Source organism: Triticum aestivum, chromosome 1D (assembly GCF_018294505.1).
Source record: "Triticum aestivum cultivar Chinese Spring chromosome 1D, IWGSC CS RefSeq v2.1, whole genome shotgun sequence".
Classification (NCBI taxonomy): Eukaryota; Viridiplantae; Streptophyta; class Magnoliopsida; order Poales; family Poaceae; genus Triticum; species Triticum aestivum.
In genome coordinates this window covers 387,206,823-387,231,823 of record NC_057796.1, presented here as the reverse complement: position 1 = coordinate 387,231,823, position 25,001 = coordinate 387,206,823, and the positions used below count along the sequence as shown (strand labels likewise).

The 25,001-nt window shown below is 43.1% G+C and overlaps 1 protein-coding gene, 1 long non-coding RNA gene and 2 other non-coding genes across 4 annotated transcripts; all 4 read left to right on the top strand.

Annotated features, from left to right (window-relative positions):
* The first annotated feature begins 323 nt into the window (after positions 1 to 323).
* Positions 324 to 2,049, top strand: LOC123170590 (uncharacterized). The gene is made up of 2 exons (XM_044588440.1): positions 324 to 637; positions 744 to 2,049. Exon 2 carries the CDS (start codon positions 1,102 to 1,104, stop codon positions 1,948 to 1,950), a length of 849 nt encoding a protein of 282 aa, XP_044444375.1. The 5' UTR covers positions 324 to 637; positions 744 to 1,101; the 3' UTR covers positions 1,951 to 2,049.
* Positions 2,050 to 7,033: 4,984 nt separating this feature from the next.
* LOC123170583 (uncharacterized) lies at positions 7,034 to 7,667 on the top strand. The gene is made up of 2 exons (XR_006485253.1): positions 7,034 to 7,095; positions 7,196 to 7,667. It is a non-coding gene; the product is annotated as an uncharacterized lncRNA (long non-coding RNA).
* Positions 7,441 to 7,530, top strand: LOC123183904 (small nucleolar RNA U31b). Its single transcript, XR_006492891.1, has one exon. It is a non-coding gene; the product is annotated as a small nucleolar RNA U31b (small nucleolar RNA).
* Positions 7,589 to 7,666, top strand: LOC123183922 (small nucleolar RNA snoR117). The gene has a single exon (XR_006492907.1). It is a non-coding gene; the product is annotated as a small nucleolar RNA snoR117 (small nucleolar RNA).
* Positions 7,668 to 25,001: the final 17,334 nt, after the last annotated feature.

The window sequence follows — 25,001 nt, the reverse complement described above, 5'->3', positions numbered from 1 at the left end:
CATATAATGTGCTACAAGTAAAAAAACTGAAACAGCAAATGCACCGTGAAAGAATTTTCCTCACATGGTTAACATTGTATGTTGATACAATCAGATGACTACACCCTGAATCCACCCCAACGAACTTGGATGTATACTGTCAATTTGATCACGCAAAAGAATAAGAGATTATACTAACTGAAACTGAACTGGAACTATTCAGTTTATTCAGAGGGGCAGAATAAATCACGATAGTTCGGGCAGGAAAGGGTCGAGGATCAGTGGCAAAACATAGACATCGGTTTATTCTCAAATTAATCAAACACATACAGGTTTACAGGTTCTCGTCTCTCTGCGTGACCACTGCCACGCTATCAATTAGAGCGCTACGAAAATAGAACTCGACGAGCATGTACAGAACTACTCCGAGACGGCAGCAGCAGCAGGCCTGCGCCGCCCCACCGACGACCAACCACAGCGCGGGTTCCGCGTTTCCGTCCTGATCAACGCGTTCTCGCTCGGCGACTCTCATTCTCACGATCCCCAACCAGTCGAAGGCGGCGGCGGCGGCGGCGCGCTGAGGTCTTGCAGCCGTGTTGCTTTCGGTCCCCGTCTCTATCTCTGATTCAACCACACGGCCGGCTCGGATTCTGCCGAGGTATGTGTTCCCCTCTTGTGTTCGGTTGCAAACAGAGTCGGTTTCTTAATTCGATTTGGATTAGTTAGGCAGACAGGGTCTATATAAATAGAACATGAACCTGCAGATTACGTCAAAGAAGCCCCCGTCAGATCGACTGCAGTCTGCACCTATTCCAGATCTGTTTTGCTGTGTTGCTCTACACCTCGATTGCGACCAAAATTTTGTCTTTAGTAGACAAACTCGGAGGAGCAGATCTTGGGAGGAGGGATGTCCAAGCGTCGGTAGGAGCAGGTAAGCTACAGGGACCGCGCAGACAAGAAGTTGCGGTCTGTGCAGAGGCAGAAGCATCTCTATCTGGCGCTAGATGACTGGACCAAGGGCTTGGCTATCTACAAGATTAACATCGACACCTTGGACAGCAGCTCCGACCTGGACTTGGAGCCCCCAGTTCTCCGGCTAGTGTCAGCTTCACTAATTATCCCATGTACTTCGCTGCCCTGGGCAGCAATATCTTCATGGCGAACAGCAAACACCCTGGCACCATGGTCTACAACACAGAGACAGCTGGATTGGCCATCGGCCCTCCTCTCCCTGATGGACTACTCGGAGGCATTAAAATCTTTGTGGCTACTGCCAACATGCAGTTGTATGTGTTAAAGTATAACATCAAGGAAATGCGACAGTCATTTGAGGTGCTGTCTGCGGTGGGCATCAAGGATCCACATCCTTCAAATCCAAGCATGGACTGGTGCTGGACAAGCGTGCCCTCACCACTGCCATTCACCAAGGATGACATGATCAACTCCTACCCCATGCACCCGGATGGACACACTATCTTCATGTCTGCTAGCAGCAGGCGCTATCTGCATCGCACCTTCTCCTTTGACACCAGGTACCAAGAGTGGAGGTGTCTTGGGGAATGGGCATTGCCTTTCCAAGGACAAGGCTACTTTGACAGTGAGCTGGATGCATGGGTTGGCCTTCACAAGGATGGGTACATTTGTTCCTGCCAAGTCGCTTCCTGCACCGACGAAGGTACCATGCAACCTGACTGGAAGATGGGCAAGGAGAAACTTTTCCTCAAGCACTCGGATGCCACCCTCACATACATGGGGAGCACCAGGTTTTGCCTTGTAGAGAGTTTGGTATGTGAAGAACTGGAGTTTGATGACGCCTTTGGTGACTGTAATGGCTTCATGCTCTGCATCACCATTTTTGGTGTCAAGTACAATCGTGAGGGAGAGCTGCAAACCACCATCCGCCGCACCACCAAATCCTATCAAGTGTCTAAGCATGTCTTGTCATTTTCTCCTGTGGCGTTCTGGTTTTAGCTAGGAATTAGCTGGCTTGGTTGTATGCAATGCATCTATGTCCTTCTCATGGATGTATATTATTATTTGTAGCAATAAAAATCTTCCTTCTCATGGCAATTTTTGTGGAACCCGCTGAGCTGCTGTTTCTGCATGTCCATTCTGGAACTAGATAGATGCCTGCAGTTTAATTACATATAAAGTACATGATCTTGCACTGCAGGTGCATTTTCATACAAAAACTTGCAAAATGACTCAAACAAACCACTAAATTTGCTTTGCACGCGCCCGCCGTTGTTTATTTGCATAAAACCCCCGTCCTAGTGGAAGAACTGAACCCGCCGTCCTCAAGCTAATGGCAGCCGTAAGAGTACCAGAATTACCCTGTGCATAATAACGGATTGCCACAGCTAACCTCTCAGGCCTTGTATAATGCAATGTGCTTAGGCCTTGTACAATGTTAGGTGCTTAGGGACGTGCTTAAAAATAAACCGGGTTTTCTAAAGCACCGGTGCCTATTTCTACAGGAGAGACGCCTAATTAAGCGTTTATCCTATACAAGTAAGCACCAATGCTTAAGAAAAACATGGTTTATTTCTCTAAACACCTCACCTAAGCACCTTGTATTTGTACCGAAAAAGGGTTTCCCCCCACTTTGTATTAAAGAAAAAGAAGAAGAAACAAATGCCAACCACAGCAGCTCGGCAAAGCGCGGATGACCCGCCACCGCGGCGCCCACCGGATACAAACCACCACAGACCGAGGTTCCGAACCGCCGCGTACCAAGCAGCACCTCCAAGAAGGAATGCGACACCGACGACGCTGCTGCCCGGACAAGTCCTAGGGTTTCCCCCGGCACGCGGAGGGAGGTGGGTGGTGAATACCACCCGACACCCTCCAGGAAGGAATGGTGGCACCCGCAGGTGTCACCACGTCGAGGCCGAAGCCGGCAGGGATTTCTCCCGCATTCCTAGACCCAACCGCCCAACCGGATGGAACCGACGCTTAATTAGGCGTATCTCCTGTAGAAATAGGCAGTAATACTTCAGAAAAATTCGGTTTATTTTTCTAAGCACCTAGCATTGTACAAGGCCTCATAAACCCCTGTATCATCGCCTTTGCCTGTTCATCTTCTTGTTACCGACACAGGAGGGAGCGACGAAGGAGGGAGCGCCGCCGGGGCGATCTACGCCGGATGGAGCCACGTTCTCGGGGCATCGGTGAGTTTCCTCCAGATTACGGTATGAAATCGAGTTCAACCGCCCTTTATGTGATGATTTGCTCCCTGTCTCCCCTGTCTCCACCTAGGGTTTTGATCGTGGGTGATCAAGCTTGAAATCAAGATGAGATGTGTTTCTTTTGGGGGCGTATGATTCAGAATTGGGTATTGATCTTTGTGATATGTTGATATGTACAATGACGTTCAGTTTTGCTATGACTAATCCCGCAAAGTATCAAGCATCAAGAGAGGTTAAATCAAATAGTGTAATGCCTTAACCAGTGGGCTAATGCAAACATAAAAGCTTGGCGGGCATGTAGAAACATCAAAGGCGCTATCACGATTCTTCTTGCCTATGTTCAGAGGTTGTGCTTGACGATTCTCTTTTATTTTATTTTATTTTATTTTCGTAGATATGCTTGCAGTTTACTTCAACACATACAAATTGTTGGCCCAATATTCTGAAATCTTATTCCTTGGTGTTCAGCTGCAGACTGGGTTCAGATTGTCTTCGTGCCAGAAACGAAACAGGTAATTGATATAACCTCAGTAGCGTATGCTAAATTTCAAATAGAAGGCTGTCTAATATTTTACTTAGGTTCTTTCAAATATCTGTAGTTGATATGCATGTATTTCTTGTGTGTGCACACTTTGTTAATTATATATCTCTTTGATGTGAATTACTAGTAGAGAAAGTTTCCATGCTTTGAAGTATAATCGATATTCACTACTTAGGATGTCAGTTGCCAGCTTGGCTTCTTTTTAAATTTTAGCGCTGAGCTTGGCTTCTGTTTTAGGATACAGTTATGGTACCATATGCTCGTTCATTTCCATCTGATTTCCTTTTTGACATGGACATATACCATGTGGTATAATATTTAAGAAGAATGACTTGGAAATTTCAAGTAGATGGTTACTCTTACCCTGTAGTTTCTTTGGGAGTGAGATATGTATGCTGATATCATCTAGAGATGTCCGCTAATCAATAAAAAAGATCTGATGTGCGTTATATGTTGATGCTCTTACATATATATTATGAGAAAATTAAGGCGCATATGTTAATCTTGGACCAATAACCTTTCTTCTTGTCATATTTTTTATTCTCTAACAGATCCACCCCAGATGGTGCCGGGGGTGCAATGCAGTCTGTGCATTAGAGGTTTGGTATGGGATTTTGAAGAAAACAGTAGCCTCGTGATGCCCTGACTTTGATGCCAAAAAAAGACGTACGAAAAACGTGTGATGGACTAAAAAAATGGAGAAACGCTCCGTCCTTTAATATTAATTAGGTAGAGATTCAGCTTTGTAGAACTGAATTTTCAGGTTTAGTCTTTCCTCCTGATGCATTTTTTTTTTTTGCTCAAAAAGGCCTAGAGCAACAGAGTTTATTTTGTTCATTTGTGTAGAACTGACTTTTCTGCTGAAGTACATGCTATCGATGGCTATTCAGTTGCTGTAGAACTGAATTTTCTGCTGAAGTACACCTATCGAACAGAGCAAAAAAGAAAATTCGGAAATAAGCAAGAGTCCTGAGAGTCGAAACAGGACCCGCCAATTAGGTATTCAGCTGTTTGGCCACTGAGCTAGGTGCAGGAGTACGAACATTGTGGCACAAACAAATTAGACATTTTGTGTCTTTTCCTATCCCTCCCAGCTACACACGGAAGCGCACGTCCCCGCTGTCCGTACGCTGCACGTCGCCGCCGTTCGCGGCATGCAAATAGTGGCACATGACACCGCTTGTGAGCCCCGCAAAAAAAACACCCGCGAGGAAGCTACTCGTGCGTCAGGAGAGATGGGGATTTTAGAGAGCTTGAGGACCGTGTTACATAACTTTAACATACAATGAGGACTTTCCTGCAAATGTTCCTGTAACGTGAAAGTGTCTGCCCTACGTGGCGTGACACACAGGCGCTTCGGACTGATTAGTATGGAATTGTTCCCGCAAAGCAAATTTAGTGGCCGATTTGAGTCATTTTGCAAGTTTTTTAAAAAAAATATACACACAGTGCAAGTTCATGTACTGTATATGTAATTAACTCTTTTCAATAGCTAAAAAAATCGTCCTCTTCCAATTCCCCTCAAGGTCTACAAAAACATTTTGGTGGACCATGGATTCCCCGCTAGTTCTTTTCATGGTTTCTTTTCATTTTGGTGTTCATTGAATTTGCTCTATATGAAACACTTGATTTTCTAGGGGCTGTCTTCATGTTTTGGCCATTCAGTTTCTGTGGTTGGTCCATTTTTGTTTTGTTTCTTGCAGGTTTTAAGATTCAAAGTGGCAGAATAAAATATCATGGGATTGACGTGCTGCTTGGTATGGAATATTTGATAAGTTTATTGCCTGCTAGGTTTTCTGAATCAATTGGTGGTGATGGTCCTTCAAGATTTTGTACTTGCTGAGTTCTTTCGACTGAATCGAATTTAGTTTAGTTTGGGTTGCCAAACCTCAGCCACCGCGACGAGATAGCGCATCTCTGACATCGACGAGAAGCTACGGAGGAGAATCAGGCAAGGCTGGCATCGTGGAAGATCACCGAACGGACCACCTGCTACCCGTCATCGTACACCACAGGGCCCCGCCACCTCAACTTCGACTTCAAAGCAACAAACCAGTCGAGGCCATCCCACGAACACGCAGGAGAAGAGCCGACTACCTCAACCAAAGCTGCGTCTCCTACATCGTTCCCCGTGGCACCGTTGCCACAGAAGCCTTAGCGCCAACTTCATCACCTCCCACTGGTCTCGCTTGCTGATGCCCAGCTACAAAGATGAAGCTCTCGATTGATGAACTTTATCTCAAAATTGATCAACCTTTAAAAACAATTAATGAACTTTTTCCACACTTTTTTTTCTTCAGAATTGATGATTTTTTTCCAAATTGGATGAACATTTTTTCAAATCAATGAATTTTTGTTCCAAAATTGATGAACTTTTTTCAAAAATCAATGAACTGTTTTTCAAAAGTGATGTTTTTTAAAATTCAGTGAACTTTTTCAATTTTTTTTCAAAACTGATGAAGTTTTTGTGAAAAAAAACTGGTTACAGTTTTCCAAATTCGTAAACTTATATCAAATTCATTTTTTATTATTGAACGGACATTTTTACGTATTCACATTTTTTAAATTAATAATCTTTTTTTGAGTTCATGAACTTTTTAAAATTAACGGGAAAAGCTTACTGTCATCCAGCGGATCGTAGTGGCCGTCTGCCACCTCCGCTGCATGACACGCGTCCAATTGATGGCTTGCATGCCGTTCTTTGTCGACCGCACTTTCGAAACAGAGGCTATGTTTCAGAAACATATGCGGTGTTGCAATGGTCTATGACGGGTCTAGTTTTGCAACAAAACATATGTTCTCCAGAGCTGCAGTTCTGGAGAACGGGCCTAATTGTAAAAAAATTTGCGATAAAACAGCCGTTGCAAAAAAAAATCTGCAATAAAACCCATGTTGCAGAAATAATTCTGCAACAAGACCTGTGTTACAGTTCTGGAGGCATGCTCGGCTCGCTTGATGCGGCAATCCGACGGCTCGCGAGCCGGCTGATCTTTCAAAAATATCAGCTGGCGGACGTGGAGCATGCCCCAAAATTAATTGGAAAACCGCAAAGACCAGTGTTTTCAACAAGTGTTCGCAAGGAAATAAAAGGCTAGCGAACAACCCACGTAGCGATATAGATCGGGCAAGCGATGGGCGCCGCGGCCCATTAGGGGAGCGCGTGAGCGCCAGCAAGGGTTTCCGGGCGCTGAACAAACAGACACGACATGCAGGGCCGGAACCAACGATCTGGGCCTCCAGATCGGCCCACACGCTCCCCGCCCACCGCGGCTTCTAGATCTACCCGGCTCGCCTTTATAAGCGCACGAGACGTCCTCTCAGCAAACCCTGCCTCGCCGCGCCGCCTCTCCCTCAGCTCGCAGCCGCTCCTTCCCTTGTCACATCTCGGTTTGTCATGCGGGGCGAAGTTCGCCGGAACAAATTTTCGCATCTTTCTTTCTTCTTTTGTTTTTGCTGCCTTGTTTTTGAACCAATCTTGCGTGCGCAGTCGCTTGTTTCCGTCGCCTCTTCTTTCGGCTGCAAGAGCAAATCCACTCTCGGCGGCCTTGTTCTGGAGGCGCAGATCGACCGCTGTGCCGCAGGGGGCAAGATGCATCACCCCGGCCGCCATCTCCGGCTGGGGCGTTCTCCCCTGCGGCACGCACATCTGTAGCACTACTCTGCATCCAGCAGTCGACTTTTTGGTGTGGATCTCTGGTTTTCCCGAGCCCCCATCTTGCTGAAGTAACCGTGGAGCGTGATGACATGGATTTTTGTCGCCCCAGTCTTAGGATCCGGCTCGCCGGACCTGTGCTGATTGACATACGTTATCTAATCTGACTCTGCCATAAATCCCGTCAGCTGGCTGGATCTCATCGTCTCGATCTTTCTTTATATGTTGGGCCTGTGATTTTAACAATTTGTCCGTACCATCTGATACATCTGATGATTCACATTTGCTAATGCGTCTCTGAGGCCCTTCGATTTGACTTCTGTTCTTTTTTTTAATCTTGCATTTTTCGTGTTCAGGCAACAAATTAGAGTCTCTAATGCGCTGATTTCCATAGCGACTTCGGTGCTGTACGTTGCCGAGAGCGATGCCCGAACAGGTTATCATGCGTGCGCCGTCCCGCGTACGGCGTGCGCATCCACTTGTCCGACAGTTATGGTCAATTTGATGTTGAGTTCGTACTGGTTTTTCTGTCGCACATACCTGTTTACCATTAATTAATTTTTTCATGATATAATCTTGGTAGTAATTTGTCATGGACATTAAAAATCTGTTTGATATTTGGTGTGGCAAAAACAACCGTGTGCGATGAACAAATGCAGACATAAACACTGAATTAATTCTTTTCTCGAGAGATTCCAGTCAAAACGTCATGTCTGAATATTAGTACTGCAGATTTGATACCTGGAGACGCAATGATTTTGTTTTTCTCATGTGACTGAACGGAATTTAGATCAATACTACACAGAAACTTGTGTAAATAAGCATTACATCTGAAAAACTGACTGGAGAGGTAGCCACACAGAAACGTGTGTAATTCAGCAGTTGCTACTGCGAGTCTGAAGTGGACATCGTTGAGTCAAATTGGACGTTAGTTTTCAAACATGATATGGAGAAAAGATCCACAACAATGTTTGCTCATAGCTCCCTAACGCTAGATAAGATCTGGATCTCAATGTTACATCGTACACTATGAGGTCAATCATGAGGCTTGCTCCCCGGTGGATCAAGGGGGATAAGAACAGCGTTCGTCGTCGAGCAAGGCGAGCTCCCACAACTTTTCCGTTTGTCCTTCAGCGTCGATCCAAGAACCGGTGCCCGCAGCTAATGGACCGCGCACACACCCCCCGGGCGTTCTAAGCCCTCTAGCGAAGGCGAGGGGGAAGGAAGGTTGGGGAGAGCGCACTTACAAATCTCATCTATGGGATGCAGCTACGACATTCACACGGACAGATACAGATTAGTAACCTAGGGAGGTTGATAGCTATCGGCCCAGTTCTTTTGGGCGATTCTTGCAGAATCTTGAGAATCGACCCTCCATCTAGCTTCTCCCAGAATCATGTATCCATATTTTTTTTACAATCCTAGTTGTTTGTATCCTAACTAGCTAGGATTGTAAAAAATATATGGGTTCAAGATTTTGGGAGAAGCTGGGTGGAGGGTCGATTCTCAATATTATGGGAGAATCAGCCAAAAGAACTGGGCCGAAGGCTTTTGAAGCATAGGGGATCTCGGATGACCGCACCTGACGCCATGGCATCGTCATGTCGGACCGTGGGAAGCCTAGGGAAGTGACCGTGACACCGTGTTCGACATGATGAGCACCGAGGGGCGAGCGACCTCTTTGGCGAACTACTTGGAGTGCTCGCGCAAAGATAGTGGACAGAGGAGGAGAAATGCAGTGCTCACGCCATGGCATCGTCAATGTAGTAGGACGAGAGAGAGGAGCTGAGATGACCAACGCCGAAAATGGCTCCAGTGTAGTAGGATGAGAAAGAGGAGGCCGGGAGGAGGCCAAGATGGTCTACCCCCGTCGGTGGCAGAGAACAGAGAAGAAGAACCCTGTCAGTGTGCGCGCCATGGCGGCTTAACTGCAGTAGGATCATGGAGAGAAGGCCGAGATGAACGACGGCGATGATGACGCTACCACAGCAAGACTCAAGAGAGGAGATCAAGAGAAACCACGCCGGCTAGAGGAATAATTAAGCAGTGTCTTGAATCATAGCACACATGTCCATATGTACATCCATGAGAAATATCTAGATCTTCTCGTCTACGATCGTCGAAACAGAAAACTTACAACACAAATGTTGTGCAGAACTGCGAGATTAGGTAGCTGGTCAAAGAAAATTTCAAAGAATCGATCGTGCGCGACGAATCTGACAAAATTCGTCCAAAACAGCTCCAAACGGGAACAAGAAATTGAGCATGTAAGGTCGACGAAACTAATAATCGATTGCCTGAATGGAACCGTAGCATCGATGTGCATCTTTTTCGTGTAGAGCTTACCACGAACCGAAGTATCATTGTGTAGATTAGAGGGGCATGGAAGAGAGGAGATTAGAAAGGAGCTTACTGAAGGTTGAAGAAGATACCAGGTAAACACCTCGCATTCCTCTAGTTTCTCCTCGTGCAGGGGCCCGCTCGCTGCGCTTCCGCTCGGCCTAGCTCGAGAGAAACTGCCGATCTGAGCGTTTCCAGCGAGCCAGACCCAAATGTGCTTTAAGAAGCGTGCGATGCAGGCCCAACAGTGTATGCGGGCTACCAAATAGGATGAATCCCTCCCGCGCGGGCCTGGTTGAGGTGTATGCGGGCAACCAAACACGCCCCTAGATCACACACATAGCATATGTGTAGTTCATTAAACATGCCATCAGACTACCAAAAGCTGGTATGTTCTAAACTAGAATTATGGTGAAAGTTCACCCATGACCGCCTTGCCTTTGTCCACACAGTACAAGTCAAGGCGGATATGATGGCTGGTAGAGATGAAGGGTAGGATGCGGCACCACCATCCTCCTCCTTCATGGCCAGAGATGGCACATACTACCCGCCTTTCCTCTAGTGTGAGGGCACGCACCGCCTGAACATGGTATCACACGTGCACCGTCCCTCTTACGGTGTGCACATCCACTTGTCCGATAGTTTTTTGTCATGTTGATGTTGTTTTGTTTTTTTCAATGAACATACCTGTTTTACCAATGGCATTTTTGCTTACCATTAATTGATCTACCTGTATTTGGTTTGGCAAAAAGGCGTGAACACTGATTTAATTATTTCTTGAGAGATTCTACACCAGTCAAAACGTCACTCGGTCATGCGAAGACTTGACATGTCTGAATATACTTGCGTACTAGTACTGCAAATTTGATACGTCATTGATTGAAATGTGACAAAGGGATTTAGATCAATGATACTACACAAAAATGTGTGCAGTGCAGCATAACAACATTTTTGAAACAGGCTTGAACATGACATAGAGAGAAGAACCGGAGAAGATCTGGATCTCAATGTCGTCACATTGTGACACATGATGAGCCTGGGCCACCTAATGCTAACCCCTTGCCACGCATACAACCAGAGGAATGCCACCACAGCTCCATAGCGCCTGTTGGAGAGCCAACCATGCGGTCCATCGTTCGAGGCCGGGTCCCTGGTATCCAAGACTCAAAACACTGCCAACCATCCACTTCACGGCGCACCCACCACAATAGGAAGAGCGGAGGCCTTGCCATCCATTCCTAGCCCGTCAAACCATCGAATCTGGGTTGGTGCCTCCATCGTAGGAAGCGCCCACACTTGTGTCCCTATCCAGTCTCGGTGAACTGAGAGGGATAGGAATTGGGTACTGTCGATGGTCGTCGCCAAGCAAGCCTTGGCCCGGACGAGCTACCACGATGCCACATTTGTATCCTTCAGTGTCAATCCAACAACTGGTGCGTCAACGCCACAACCATTGCCCATTGTGCCTGTGAGGAGATGCACGTAGCTCACGGACCGCGGCAACCACACCCCCATCGTCTCCACGTGGCCGCCGCCGCTCCATCGCACAGATGGGCCACCAACTTGACCTCTCGGTGCATCGGCGGCTAGGGTCTCGCCATGCCACCCCGAGAGCGGCAGGGGTGGGTGCTTTGGTTTTTCCCCTCTGCTTGCACTACTAACTGAACATAATCTTGAACAAGATGTAAGAAGAATAGTACTTAATAAAAAATGTGGGAATAACAGTGATTTAAGGCCTCATATTGATTCATAGAATGACATTATCATAGGAAGTGAGATGACATGCATCTCAATTACTAAATGAAATGAGATATCATTTGATGCATATGATAGAAAATTTTCATTGAGTCAATGCTATTCTACATAGGAATAAGAATTCATTCCGGCAAACCAAAAGACTTCCTATAAAATTTCTATCCTTTAGAATTTCTACAAAATTATGTAAACCAAAAGAAACCTTAAGTGTTATATTTTCTCTTTTTACAACCAAAATGTACAGCCAACTGGTTAGCGAGTTAGAGTGTAAGACTCATGAGATGCTTTGTTAGCCGAGGAGTACATTGGGACATCGGGAGGAAGTGAAACCTTAAACTAGGAGAGAAAGTGGGCATGTAATCCATGGGTTACTTTATTGATCAAATAAGCACACTCACATCTTCCAACTAGTAATAGAAATCTCATATGCTACGGGATGCAGCTACGCCATTGGTTTCGTGCAAACAATGTGACAATTGAACAGTCCCCATTCCCATCACAAGATGGACATAATCACAATAAAGCACGTAGTTCAACCAGATCACACATAGCATATGTGTAGTTTACTATACATGCCATCGGACTATCAAAAATTGGCATGTTCCAAACTAGAATTATGATGAAAGTTCACTGATGACCGCCCTTGCCCTCCACTTTGTGGTCATAGCGGTCGAAGACACAGTACAAGTCAAGGTGGATATGATCGCTGTCGGAGCTGAAGTGTCGAATGCGGCACCAACCTCCTCCTCCTTCATGGCCAGAGAGGGCACATACTGCCCGCCTTTTCCTCCAGTGTGAGGGTACGCGTGGCTCGGTCTTGCCGCTTTGCCCAGATGCAAGCGCGGGCGTCTTCGGCGGCCTTGGCCTCAGCGGCGAGGTGCGACTCGACCTCAGCGGCGTTCCGCGCCTTCGCCCTCGCACGACAGGCACAACAGTCCTCGGCCTCGGACTTGTCATCGCACCTGGGGCATTCTACGCATTCGAAGCAGTGCACATTGGCGTCGTTGACCTCGAACTCGGACATTGCCGGGATGAGCAGTACAGGGTTTTCGAGGCCAACCCGGGTTCGTCCGGGGTAGAGCGCATGTACCTCCAGCCGCCTCTCGCCAGCTCCAGATTTGTTGCGGTCGTAGCCTCGAGCTGCCAACGCTGGTGGATCCAAGCCCACTTGCGGGGACACAATAGATTCCTGCCGCCACGACTCGGATGACGAAGCTCGGGACAGATTTCTCCCGGGATGGGCGCAGAGCCAAGCGGACGGCGAATTTCTCCTCGTCCCGGGGGACAAGGTCCTAGTCGAAAGATCCGGAGTTGTTGGACTCAGATTCATTACCCTCCATGCCAGAGAAGGTCGGAAAGTAGTTGGAGAGTGGAGTGGGAAGTGGCTAGGGTTTTGTCGATGCGATTAGGGTGGGGATATTTGTGGAGTTGTGTGGACCAGCGTGGGGCTGGATCGATGTGGCAGGCATGTTTGGGCCTACCCATAGTCACCCCCGATATGAACTCGGTATGGAGGATGTCGGACAGCCCGGACATATATGGGCAGTTTGAGAGGTCCAGTTGGTCGTCTTTTCGTGACCGGTTAATGATCAGGCCGTTCGCCCCGACGTATAGGGAGGATATGAGGGGTCCAGTTGTAGATGCTCTAATCATGTTGTTGTTTTTGGTGGGTGTCCTTTGGATGTTCATGTCATCAATTATTTTGTGAAAATCTCTTATCATTCTTTTACGGATGAATCTTCACAATGAAAACAGTTGTGTGAATCAATCAATGCCTAAACTATTTTGGTCGAGAGAAAAGTTTATGTTGGCATGGCCATATCGGTCAGTGATTTTTTTCCCGGGTAGGCGGCTAATGACCCACAATTATAGGGGATCAATCGTAGTCATTTCGATAAGTAAGAGTGTCGAACCCAACGAAAAGCAGAAGGAAATGACAAGCGGTTTTCAGTAAGGTATTTTCTGCAAGCACTGAAATTATTGGTTACAGATAGTTTGATAATAAGGTAATTTGTAACGAGCAACAAGTAGCAATTGTAACAATGGTGCAGCAAGGTAGCCCAATCCTTTTTATAGCAAAGGACATTCTGGAACTTTCTCTTATAGCAAGCAAAGCGTTCTTGAGGACACACATGAATTTCATCTAGTCACTTTCATCATGTTTGTTTGATCCGCGTTCGTTACTTTGATAATTTGATGTGTGGGTGGACCGGTGATTGGGTGCTGTTACTTGGATAAGCCTCCCACTTATGATTAACCCCTCTCGCAAGCATCCACAACTAGGGAAGAAGAATTAAGATAAATCTAACCATAGCATGAACCATATGGATCCAAATTAGCCCCTTATGAAATAGCGCATAAACTAGGGTTTAAGCTTCTATCACTTTAGCAACCCATCATCTAATTACTAATCCACAATGCATTCCCTTAGGCCCAAAGATGGTGAAGTGTTATGTAGTTGACGTTCACATAACACCACTAAGGGAATCACAACATCCACATCATATCAAAATATCGAACGAATACAAAATTCACATGATTACTTATAACCGGACTTATCCCATCTCCTCAAGAACAAAAGTAACTACTCACAAATCATATTCATGTTCAAGATCAGAGGGGTATTGAATATCATTAAGGATATGAACATTTAATCTTCCACCAAATAAACCAATTAGCATCAATTACAAGATGTAATCAACAGTACTAGCAACCCACATGTACCAATATGACGTTTTGAGACAAATATTGAATACAAGAGATGAACTAGGGTTTGAGATGAGATGGTGAAGATGTTGATGAAGATTGTCCCTCCCACGATGTGAGGGTCGTTGGTGATGATGATGACTTCGATTTTCCCCTCCCGGAGGGAAGTTTCCCGAGCAGAATTGCCCTGCCGGAGAGCAAAAGTACCCCGGCCCAGGTTCCACCTCAAGACAGCGGCGCTTCGTCCTGAAACCTTCCTTCTGATTTTTCTAGGTAAAATGGCACCATATAGGAGAAGATGGGCCCCGGAGGCCTGCCAGGGGTGCCACAAGCTCGGAGGGGGGGGGGGGGCTGGCTTGTCGCTTCCTGGTTGGTCCCCTTCTGTTATTTCTTTCTTTGGTTTTTTTATATATTCCAAAATAATCCTCTGTCAATTTTCAGGTCATTTGGAGTTGTACAGAATAGGTGTCTCTGATATAGCCCTTTCCAGTCCAGAATTCCAGTTGCCGGCAATCTCCCTCTTCATGTGAACTTGCAAAATAAGAGAGAAAAGTCATAAGAATTGTATCATAAAATGAAATAACAGCCCATAATGCAATAAATATCGATAGGAAAACATGATGCAAAACGGACATATCAACTCCCGCAAGCTTAGACCTCGCTTGTCCTCAAGCGAAAGCCGATATCGATAATCATGACCACATGTTTAGAGAGAGAGAGAGGTGTTGATAAAAACAAAATATGGACATGAGAGCATCGTGGTCATTATCATAACAACAATATAACATCATAAAACTTCTCATGCTAGAGTAACAATTCATTCACAAGCTAAAGTATGAATCATAGACTTTATTGGAAACCTACAAACTATGCCTTCACCCATTGAGATAATCACAATTCATCATATTTTCAGAAAGAGTCTATGTAAGAGCTTTGTTTAGCAAGTTCACATACTCAACTATCATTTAGTCTTCTCTGATTGCTGACACTCAAGGCATATTTATAGAGCAAAAGTTTCAGTTAGACACATAGAAAGATAAGGGCTTATAGTTTCGCCTCTCAACTTATTTACCTCAAGGGTAATGTCAACAATAATAATTCATGATCACCTACATTCAATTGGATCTATCCACCACATGATGATCGCCACTAAAGAGTACATAGAGAGTGATAGGGATGAACACTATTGACTCTTGCATAAAAATGAATACATGAATGTAAAAGATAGGCCCTTCGCAGAGGGAAGCAGAGGTTGTCATGCGCTTTTTGTTTTTGGATGTGCAAGCTCTTAATGTAAAGGAACCTCACTTTATATTGCCCCTTGTGATAGCAACCTTTATTATGTAGTCTATCGCTTTTATTTCTTTACCATCACAAGATCGTACAAAACTTACTTCCCCTTACAATAAAAGATCATACATATTTATGAGGAATTTTTATTGCTTTTGCACCGATGACAACTTACTTGAGGGATCTTATTCAATCCCTAGGTAGATATAGTGGACTCTCATGACATGAAACTGGGTTTAATGGTTTTGGATGCACAAGTAGTATCTCTACTTAGTGCAATTTTTTGGCTAGCAAAGGATCCTAGACAAGCACCACATGTTAGAAGATCCGTAAAAATATAACATCTATGTGAATGTAAACAACCATAACTCATTATGTTGTCTTCATTGTCCAACGTCAACTAATTGATATAGAATATTTGATGGGGGCTCACAATCATAAAAGATGTCCATGATAGTATATTTATATGTGAGACCTCTCTTCCTTCATTACTTTTTTCATGGATTGCACCAATGACCAATACTATGCTTGTCAACTTCCAACCAATTTTATCAATTATACTTCTTTTATGTGAAGTCATTACTCCCCATGGGACTAGCATATGATATTTTCATTCTTTCATTTTTTTCATTGGTAAGATTGAAACAAGAAAGCAAAGTAAAACTCAAACTACTCTTTATTATATAACTCTCACACGATTACATACATAGATAGATATATCACTGAGCAAGCACTCAAAAATAGATCATACTAAAACTTTATTCTTCTAAATCATGAAATAACTAAGGATCAAACTAGGATAGATAATGATGATAAAAAGTGATGGTGATACGATATCGGGGCACCTCCCCCAAGCTTGGCACAAGCCAAGGGGAGTGCCCATACCCGTGTACTCGAATCTCCTTCTTTGGTGATGGTGGTGATGAATAGTGGGTTTGTCCTCCATCTTACGCTTGAGAATACAATTTTCTTCCCTCAGTATATTGACCTCTTGCTCAAGTGTCAATACCTTTTCACATACTGCGTTCTTGCTTTCCTACAGAACACAGAACGGGATAAATTGAAACTTAGATTCGTTTACTATGTTTGGGAGGCTCGACTTCTTGAATTCCACGTGCATATCTCCCGGCTGAGGTAGGGGAGCTTCATCTTCTTCTGTGCACATGTCCCCAGTCTTCTTTAAATCATCATCCCGCTCCTCCTCCGTGGACCAACCATATGGATCATTGTCTCCATAGATCCTTGTATTTGCAACAGAATGGGAAACATAGCTCTCTCCATCTGAGTATTGTGATGACACAGTGCTGTCAGATTTGCTAGGAAAAACAACTCGAAACAAGAACAGAGGAGAATCTTGCGATACAGTGGTCAAAACATCAGGGAGTATATATAGTGATTTTTTTCGTGCATGACAAGCAATATGGAAGAAAAATGGAGTTGGGAAAGTTCACGAGGGAGCGACAAGCCTGGGAGGCGCGCCCAGGGGGGGTAGGACGCGCCCCCTGAACTTGTCGCGTCCTCGTGCGCTTTCCGAACTATTTATTATTTTCCTAATTTTTAAATATTCCAAAACGGACAGAAAATACTTTTATGAAACTTTTGGAGTTGGTTTACTTACCATACCACATACCTACCCCTTTGCAGGGTTCTAGAGCTTTCCGAAAAGTTGCCTCTATGTGCTCTTCCGATGTCATCGTTTGAATAATATTGGTTTCAACATTAATGGGTGTTCCTGAAATATAATGCTTAATTCTTTTCCCATTAACCACTCTCGGGTTAGTGTCTTCGGCATTGTTTATCTTGATAGCTCCAGAGCGATAAACTTCTTCAACGACATATGGTCCTTCCCATTTAGAGAGGAGCTTTCTTGCAAAGAATCTTAAATGAGAGTTGTATAGTAAAACTTGATCTCCTACTTTGAATTCCTGTTTTTGGATTCTTTTGTCATGCCATATTTTAAATTTTCCTTAAATAACTTGGAATTTTCATAAGCTTGTGTCCTCCATTCATCAAATGAGCTAATATCAGATAACCTCTTTTCACCGGCAAGTTTCAAATCATAATTTAGTTCTTTAATTGCCTAGTAAGCTTTATGTTCTAACTCAAGAGGTAGATGACATGCTTTTCCATATACCATTTTATAAGGGGACATGCACATATGATTTTATAAGAAGTTATGTATGCCCACAATGCATCATCAAGTTTCTTAGACCAATTCTTTCTAGATCTATTAACGGACTTTTGCAAAATCAACTTTATTCCTCTATTGCTCAATTCAACTTGACCACTAGACTGAGGCTGATAAGGTGATACAATTCTATGGTTGACATCATATTTAGCAAGAAGTTTACGGAATGCACCATGAATAAAATGTGAACCACCATCAGTCATTAAATATCTAGGGACTCCAAACCTCGGGAAAATAACTTCTTTAAGCATTTTAATAGATGTGTTATGATCAACACTACTAGTTGGAATAGCTTCTACCCACTTATTAACGTAATCAACAACAACTAAAATATGTGTATACCTATTAGAGGAAGGAAAAGGTCCCATATAATCAAATCCCCAAACATCAAATGGTTCAATAACAAGTGAATACTTAATAGGAATTTCGTGACGTCTACTAATATTACCAATTCTTTGACATTCATCACATGATAAGACAAACTTACGTGCATCTTTGAAGAGAGTAGGCCAATAAAACCAGACTGTAAAACCTTATGTGCAGTTCTGTCTCCACCATGGTGCCCTCCATATGCCTCAGAGTGAAACTTCCGTAGGATTTGTTCCTGTTCATGCTCAGGTACACAACGTCTAATAACATCATCTACTCTTTCTTTATCAAAGTAGAACTTTTTCTTTTGTTGGTATGTGAAACTAGGTGGTATATATTTAGCAATAATGTAATTAGCATAGTCTGCATACCAAGGAGTATTACGAGAAATTTATAACAGCTAATTGTTCATTAGGAAAAATATCATCAATAGGCAGTGGGTCATCAAGAACATTTTCCAATCTAGAAAAATTATCAGCTCTTGGATTCTCAGCTCCCTTTCTATCAATAATATGCAAATCAAATTCTTGTAGCAACAGAACGCACCTAATCAATCTAGGTTTAGCATCTTTCTTTTCCATAAGATATTTAATAGCATCATGCTCAGTGTGAACAATCCCTTTAGAATCAACAATATAAGATCTAAATTTATCACATGCAAACAACTGCTAAAAATTATTTTTCAGTAGTAGCATAATTTCATTGAGAATTGTCTAGAGTTTTACTAGCATAATGGATAAAATTCAATTTCTTACCAACTCTTTGTCCTAAAACAACACCAACAACATAGTCACTAGCATCACACATAATTTCAAAAGGCAAGTTCCAATTAGGTGGTTGAACAATAGGTGCAGAGGTTAAGGCTTTCTTAAATGTTTCGAAGGCTTCTACGCAATCATCATAAAAAACAAATGGAGCATCTTTTTGGAAGAGATTAGTAAGAGGCCTAGAAATTTTAGAGAAGTATTTAATGAACCTTCTTTAGAAACCAGCATGACCAAGAAAAATTGTTATACCTTTTATATCTTTAGGGCATGGCATTTTCTCAATTGCACCAACTTTAGCTTTATCTACCTCAACACATCGTTCAGAAATTTTATGCCCAAGGACAATACCTTCATTTAGCATAAAGTGGCACTTCTCCCAATTCAAGACAAGATTAGTTTCTTCGCATCTCTGCAAAACTCGATCAAGGTTGCTTAAGCAATCATCAAAAGAAGTCCCATTAACGGAAAAATCATCCATGAATACCGCAACAATATTTTCACAAAAATCAGAGAATGTAGCAGTCATACATCTTTGAAAGGTTGCAGGTGCATTGCATAAACCAAAAGGCATACGTCTATTAGCATAAGTTCCAAAAGGACAAGTAAATGTAGTTTTCTCTTGATCTTCTTGTGACATAGGTATTTGAGAAAACCAGAATAACCATCTAGGAAGCAAAAGTGTGTATGCTTAGACAACCTTTCTAACATTTGATCAATAAAAGGCAAGGGGTAATGATCCTTTCTAGTAGCTTTATTTATTTTTCTAAAATCAATTACCACCCTATAACCAGTTACGATTCGTTGGGAGATAAGTTCATTTTTATCATTAGGAACAACAGTAATGCCTCCTTTCTTAGGAACACAATGAACAAGACTTACCCATCTACTATCAGCTATGGGATAAATTACACCTACTTCAAGAAGCTTTAAATTTCAGTTCTTACCACATCCTTCATCTTAGGATTTAACCGTCGTTGATGATCAACGACTGGCTTAGCATCAGGCTCCATATTAATCTTGTGTTGACATAGAGTGGGACTAATGCCCTTAAAATCATCAAGAGTATATCCAATAGCAGCATGGTGCTTCTTCAGAGTTTTTAGTAATCTCTTTTCTTCATGCTCTGAAAGGTTAGCACTAATAATAACAAGATATATCTTCTTTTCATCAAGATAAGCATATTTCAATGTATCAGGTAGTTGTTTCAATTCAACACGGGGTCACCCTTTGGTGGAGGAGGGCCTCCAAGAGTTTCAACAGGAAAATTATGCTTGAGGATAGGTACTTGTTTGAAAAATATTTCATCTATTTCCTTCCTTTCATTCATATGCATATCATTTTCATGGTCTAGCAAATATTGTTCTAATGGATCGGTAGGAGGAACAACAATAGAAGCAAGACCAATAATTTCATCTTTACTAGACAATTCTTTTTCATGTGGTTGTCTATTAAACTTAGAGAAATTGAACTCATGAGATATATCACAAAATTTAACTCTAACCTTTATCTTTAACACAATCAATGTCAGCATTAACAGTATTCAAGAAAGGTCCACCAAACATAATGGGACAAAAATTATCTTGTTGTGAACCAAGTACTATGAAATCAGTAGGGTACTTGATCTTACCACACAAGACTTGAACATCTCTAACAATTCCAAGTGGTGAAATAGTATCTCTATTTGCTAGGTTAATAGTGACATCAATATCTTCAATCTCAACAGGTGCAATATCATTCATAATTTCTTGATAAAGAGTAAATGGGATAGCACTAATGCTAGCACCCATGTCACATAAACCATGATAGCAATGATCTCCAATCTTAACAGAAACAACAGGCATGCCCAACTACTAGTTTATTCTTATCCGGCTTATCACATTCATTTCTAACGGTTTGGCAATTCTAGCAGAATCATCGCAAAAATAAATAACATGCCCATCAATATTATCAACCAGGAGATCTTTGACCATACCAATATTGGGTTCAACCTTAATTTGTTCAGAGGGTTTAGGTGTTCTAATATTGATTTTATTAACCACGGTTGTAGCTTTAGCATGTTCCTTAATCCTAATGGGAAAATGAGGTTTCTCAATATAAACAGTAGGTACAACTGGGTTAACATTGTAAATGATAGTTCCATCTTTAACTATAATGGGTTCGTCTATCTTTTCTTTAATAGGGGGATGATATTTAAACCACTTCTCCTTAGGGAGATCAACATGAGTAGCAAATGATTCACAAATAGAAGCTACTATCTCAGAGTCAAGTCCATATTTACCACTAAACTTATGAAAAGTATCGATTTCCATAAAAGACTTAACACAATCAAACTCAAGATTTATACCTTACTCTTTACCTTTGTCGAATTTGTTGGGGAACGTTGCATGGAAAACAAAAATTTCTACGCACACGCAAGATCTATCCATGGAGATGTATAGCTACGAAAGGGGAAGAGCATCTACATACCCATGTAGATCACTAAGCGGAAGCGTTTATTAATGCGTTGATGTAGTCGTACACCTTCACAGTCCGTCCCGATCAAGTACCGAACGTACGACACCTCCGCGTTCAGCACACGTTCAGCTCGATGATGTCCTCGCCTTCTCGATCCAGCAAGAGAGGCGAAGTAGTAGATGAGTTCCGGCAGCACGACGGCATGGTGACGGTGGTGGTGAAAACTATTTCTGCAGGGCTTCGCCAAGCACAACGGATTTAGGACGGAGGACAAACTAGAGGGAGAGGGGGTGCCGGCACACGGCTTGGTGAATTGTGGTGTCCCCCAGGGGCTAGCCCTGCTCCTCTATTTATATGTTGAGCCCTGGGGTCGTTTCTTGGAGAAAGAGCCTCCTCAAAGTCGGTTTGGAACGCAAGGAAGAGTCCTTCTCGGTTTCTAGTACCCGACGCCACGGTCCTTGGCGTCTGGCCTAGACGCCAGGGTCCCTAGTGTCTGGTCCCTGATCTCCGCAAAACTTCCTTTTGCACTGACCTAAAGCCCCGTGAGCCTTACCCATTGGCCCAACCATATCATCCTATATATCAATCCTTACCTCCGGAACATTCCGGAGCTCCTCTCATGTCCGTGATCTCATCCGGGACTCTGAACAACATACAGTCACCAACATACATAACTCATATAATACTATATCGTCAACAAATGTTAAGCGTGCGGACCCTACGGGTTCGAGAATGATGTAGACATGACCGAGACGCTTCTTCGGTCAATAACCAATAGCGGGACCTAGATGCCCATATTGGTTCCTACATATTCTACGAAGATCTTTATCGGTCGAACCTTTATGACAAATATGTAGTTCCCTTTGTCCGTCGGTATGTTACTTGCCCTAGATTCGATCGTCGGTATCTTCATACCTAGTTCAATCTTGTTACCGGTAAGTCTCTTTACTCGCTCCGTAATACATCATCTTGTAACTAACTCCTTAGTCACTTTGCTTGCAAGCTTCTTATGATGTTGTATTACCGAGAGTGCCCAGAGATACCTCTTCGTCATACGGAGTGACAAATCCCAATCTTGATTCACGCCAACTCAACAGACACTTTCAGAGATACCTGTAGAGCATCTTTATGATCACCCAGTTACGTTGTGATGTTTGATAGCACACAAGGTATTCCTCATGTATCCCGGAGTTGCATGATCTCATGGCCGAAGGAATATGTATTTGACATTTAAGAAAGCAGTAGAAATAAACTGAACGATCATATGCTAAGCTAACGGATGGGTCTTGTTGATCACATCATTCTCCTAATGATGTGATCCCGTTATCAAATGACAACTCATGTCTATGGTCAGGAAACCTTAACCATCTTTTTATCAATGAGCTAGTCTAGTAGAGGCATACTAGGGACTTGGTATTTGCTTATGTATTCGCACATGCTTTTAAGTTTCCAATCAATACAATTCTAGCATGAATAATAAACCTTTATCATGATTAAGGGAATATAATAATAAGCACTTTATTATTGCCTCTAGGGCATATTTCCAACAGTCTACCACTTGCACTAGAGTCAATAATATAGATTACATTGTAATGAATCTAACACACATGGAGTCTTGGTGCTGATCATGTTTTGCCCGCGGAAGAGGTTTAGTCAACGGGTCTGCCACATTCAGATCCGTATGTACTTTACAAATTTCTATGTCTCCATCCTTGACCTTTTCACGAATGGATTTGAAGTGTCTCTTGATGTGTTTGGTTCTCTTGTGAAACTTGGATTCCTTCGGTAAGGCAATTGCTCCAGTGTTGTCACAAAAGATTGTCATTGGACCTGATGCACTGGGTATTACACCCAGATCGGATATGAACTCCTTCATCCAGACTCCCTCATGCGCTGCTTTTGAATCAACTATGTACTCCGCTTCACATGTAGATCCCGCCACGACGCTTTGCTTAGAACTGCACCAACTGATAGCTCCACCAATCAATATAAATACGTATCCGATTTGTGACTTAGAGTCATCCGGATCTGTGTCGAAGCTAGCATCGACGTAACCCTTTAGGACGAGCTCTTTGTCACCTCCATAAATGTGAAACATATCCTTGATCCTTTTCAGGTACTTCAGGATATTCTTGACCGCTGTCTAGTGATCCACTCCTAGATTACTTTGATACCTCCGTGCCAAACTTATGGCAAGGCACACATCAGGTCTGGTACACAGCATGGCATACATTATAGAACCTATGGCTGAGGCATAGGGAATGACTTTCATTCTCTCTCTATCTTCTATTGTGGTCGGGCTTTGAGTCTGACTCAATTTCACACCTTGCAACACAGGCAAGAACCCTTTATTTGACTGGTCCATTTTGAACTTCTTCAGAACTTTGTCAAGGTATGTGCTTTGTGAAAGTCCTATTAAGCATCTCGATCTGTCCCTATAGATCTTGATGCCCAATATGTAAGCAGCTTCACCGAGGTCTTTCATTGATTTTTTTATTCAAATATCCTTTATGCTATCCAGAAATTCTATATCATTTCCAATTAGCAATATGTCATCCACATACAATATCAAAAATGGTACAAAGCTCCCACTCACTTTCTTGTAATACAGACTTCACCGTAAGTCTGTATAAAACCATATGCTTTGATCACCTCATCAAAGCATATATTCCAACTCCGAGATGCTTGCACCAGTCCATAGATGGATTTCTGGAGCTTGCATACTTTGTTAGCACCCTTAGGATCAACAAAACCTTCTGTTTGCATCATATACAACCTTTCGCGATAAGTCGAGCTTTGTAGACAGTGATATTGCCATAAGCGTTTGTCTTCCTCTTGAAGATCCATTTATTCTCGATGGCTTGCCGATCATCGGGCAAGTCCACCAAAGTCCACACTTTGTTCTCATACATGGATCCTATCTCAGATTTCATGGCCTCTAGCCATTTGTCAGAATCTAGGCTCATCATAGCTTCTTCATAGTTTGTAGGTTCGCCGTTGTCTAACAACATGACTTCTAGGACAGGATTACCGTACCACTTTGGTGCGGTACGTGCTCTGGTCGACCTACGAGGTTCAGTAGTAACTTGATCCGAAGTTTCTTGATCATTATCATTAGCTTCCTCTTCGGTTGGTGCAGGCATCACTGGAACTGATGTCTTATTTTCCAATTCAAGAGAAGGTACAACTACCTCATCAAGTTCTACTTTCCTCCCACTCACTTCTTTCGAGAGAAACTCCTTCTCTAGAAAGGACCCATTCTTGGCAACAAAGATCTTGCCTTCGGATCTGTGGTAGAAGGTATACCGAATAGTTTCTTTAGGGTATCCTATGAAGACACACTTCTTCGCTCTGGGTTCGAGCTTATTAGGCCGAAGCCTTTTGACATAAGCATCACATCCCCAAACTTTAAGAAACGACATCTTAGGTTTATTTCCAAACCATAGTTCATATGGTGTCGTCTCAACGGATTTAGACAATGCCCTATTTAACGTGAATGCGGCTGTCTCTAATGCATAACCCCAAAATGATAAAGGCAAATCGGTAAGAGACATCATATAACACACCATATCTAATAAAGCACGGTTACGACGTTCGGACACACCATTACGCTATGGTGTTCCAGGTGGCGTGAGTTGTGAAACAATTCCACATTGTCTTAAATGAAGGTCAAACTCGTTACTCAAATATTCGCCTCCGTGATCAAATCGTAGAAACTTTATTTTCTTGTTACGATGATTCTCCACTTCACTCTAAAATTCTTTGAACTTTT

Coding starts and splice junctions, on each gene's coding strand:
- LOC123170590 (XM_044588440.1), top strand. CDS start 1,102: ATGTACTTCGCTGCCCTGGGCAGCAATATCTTCATGGCGAACAGCAAA.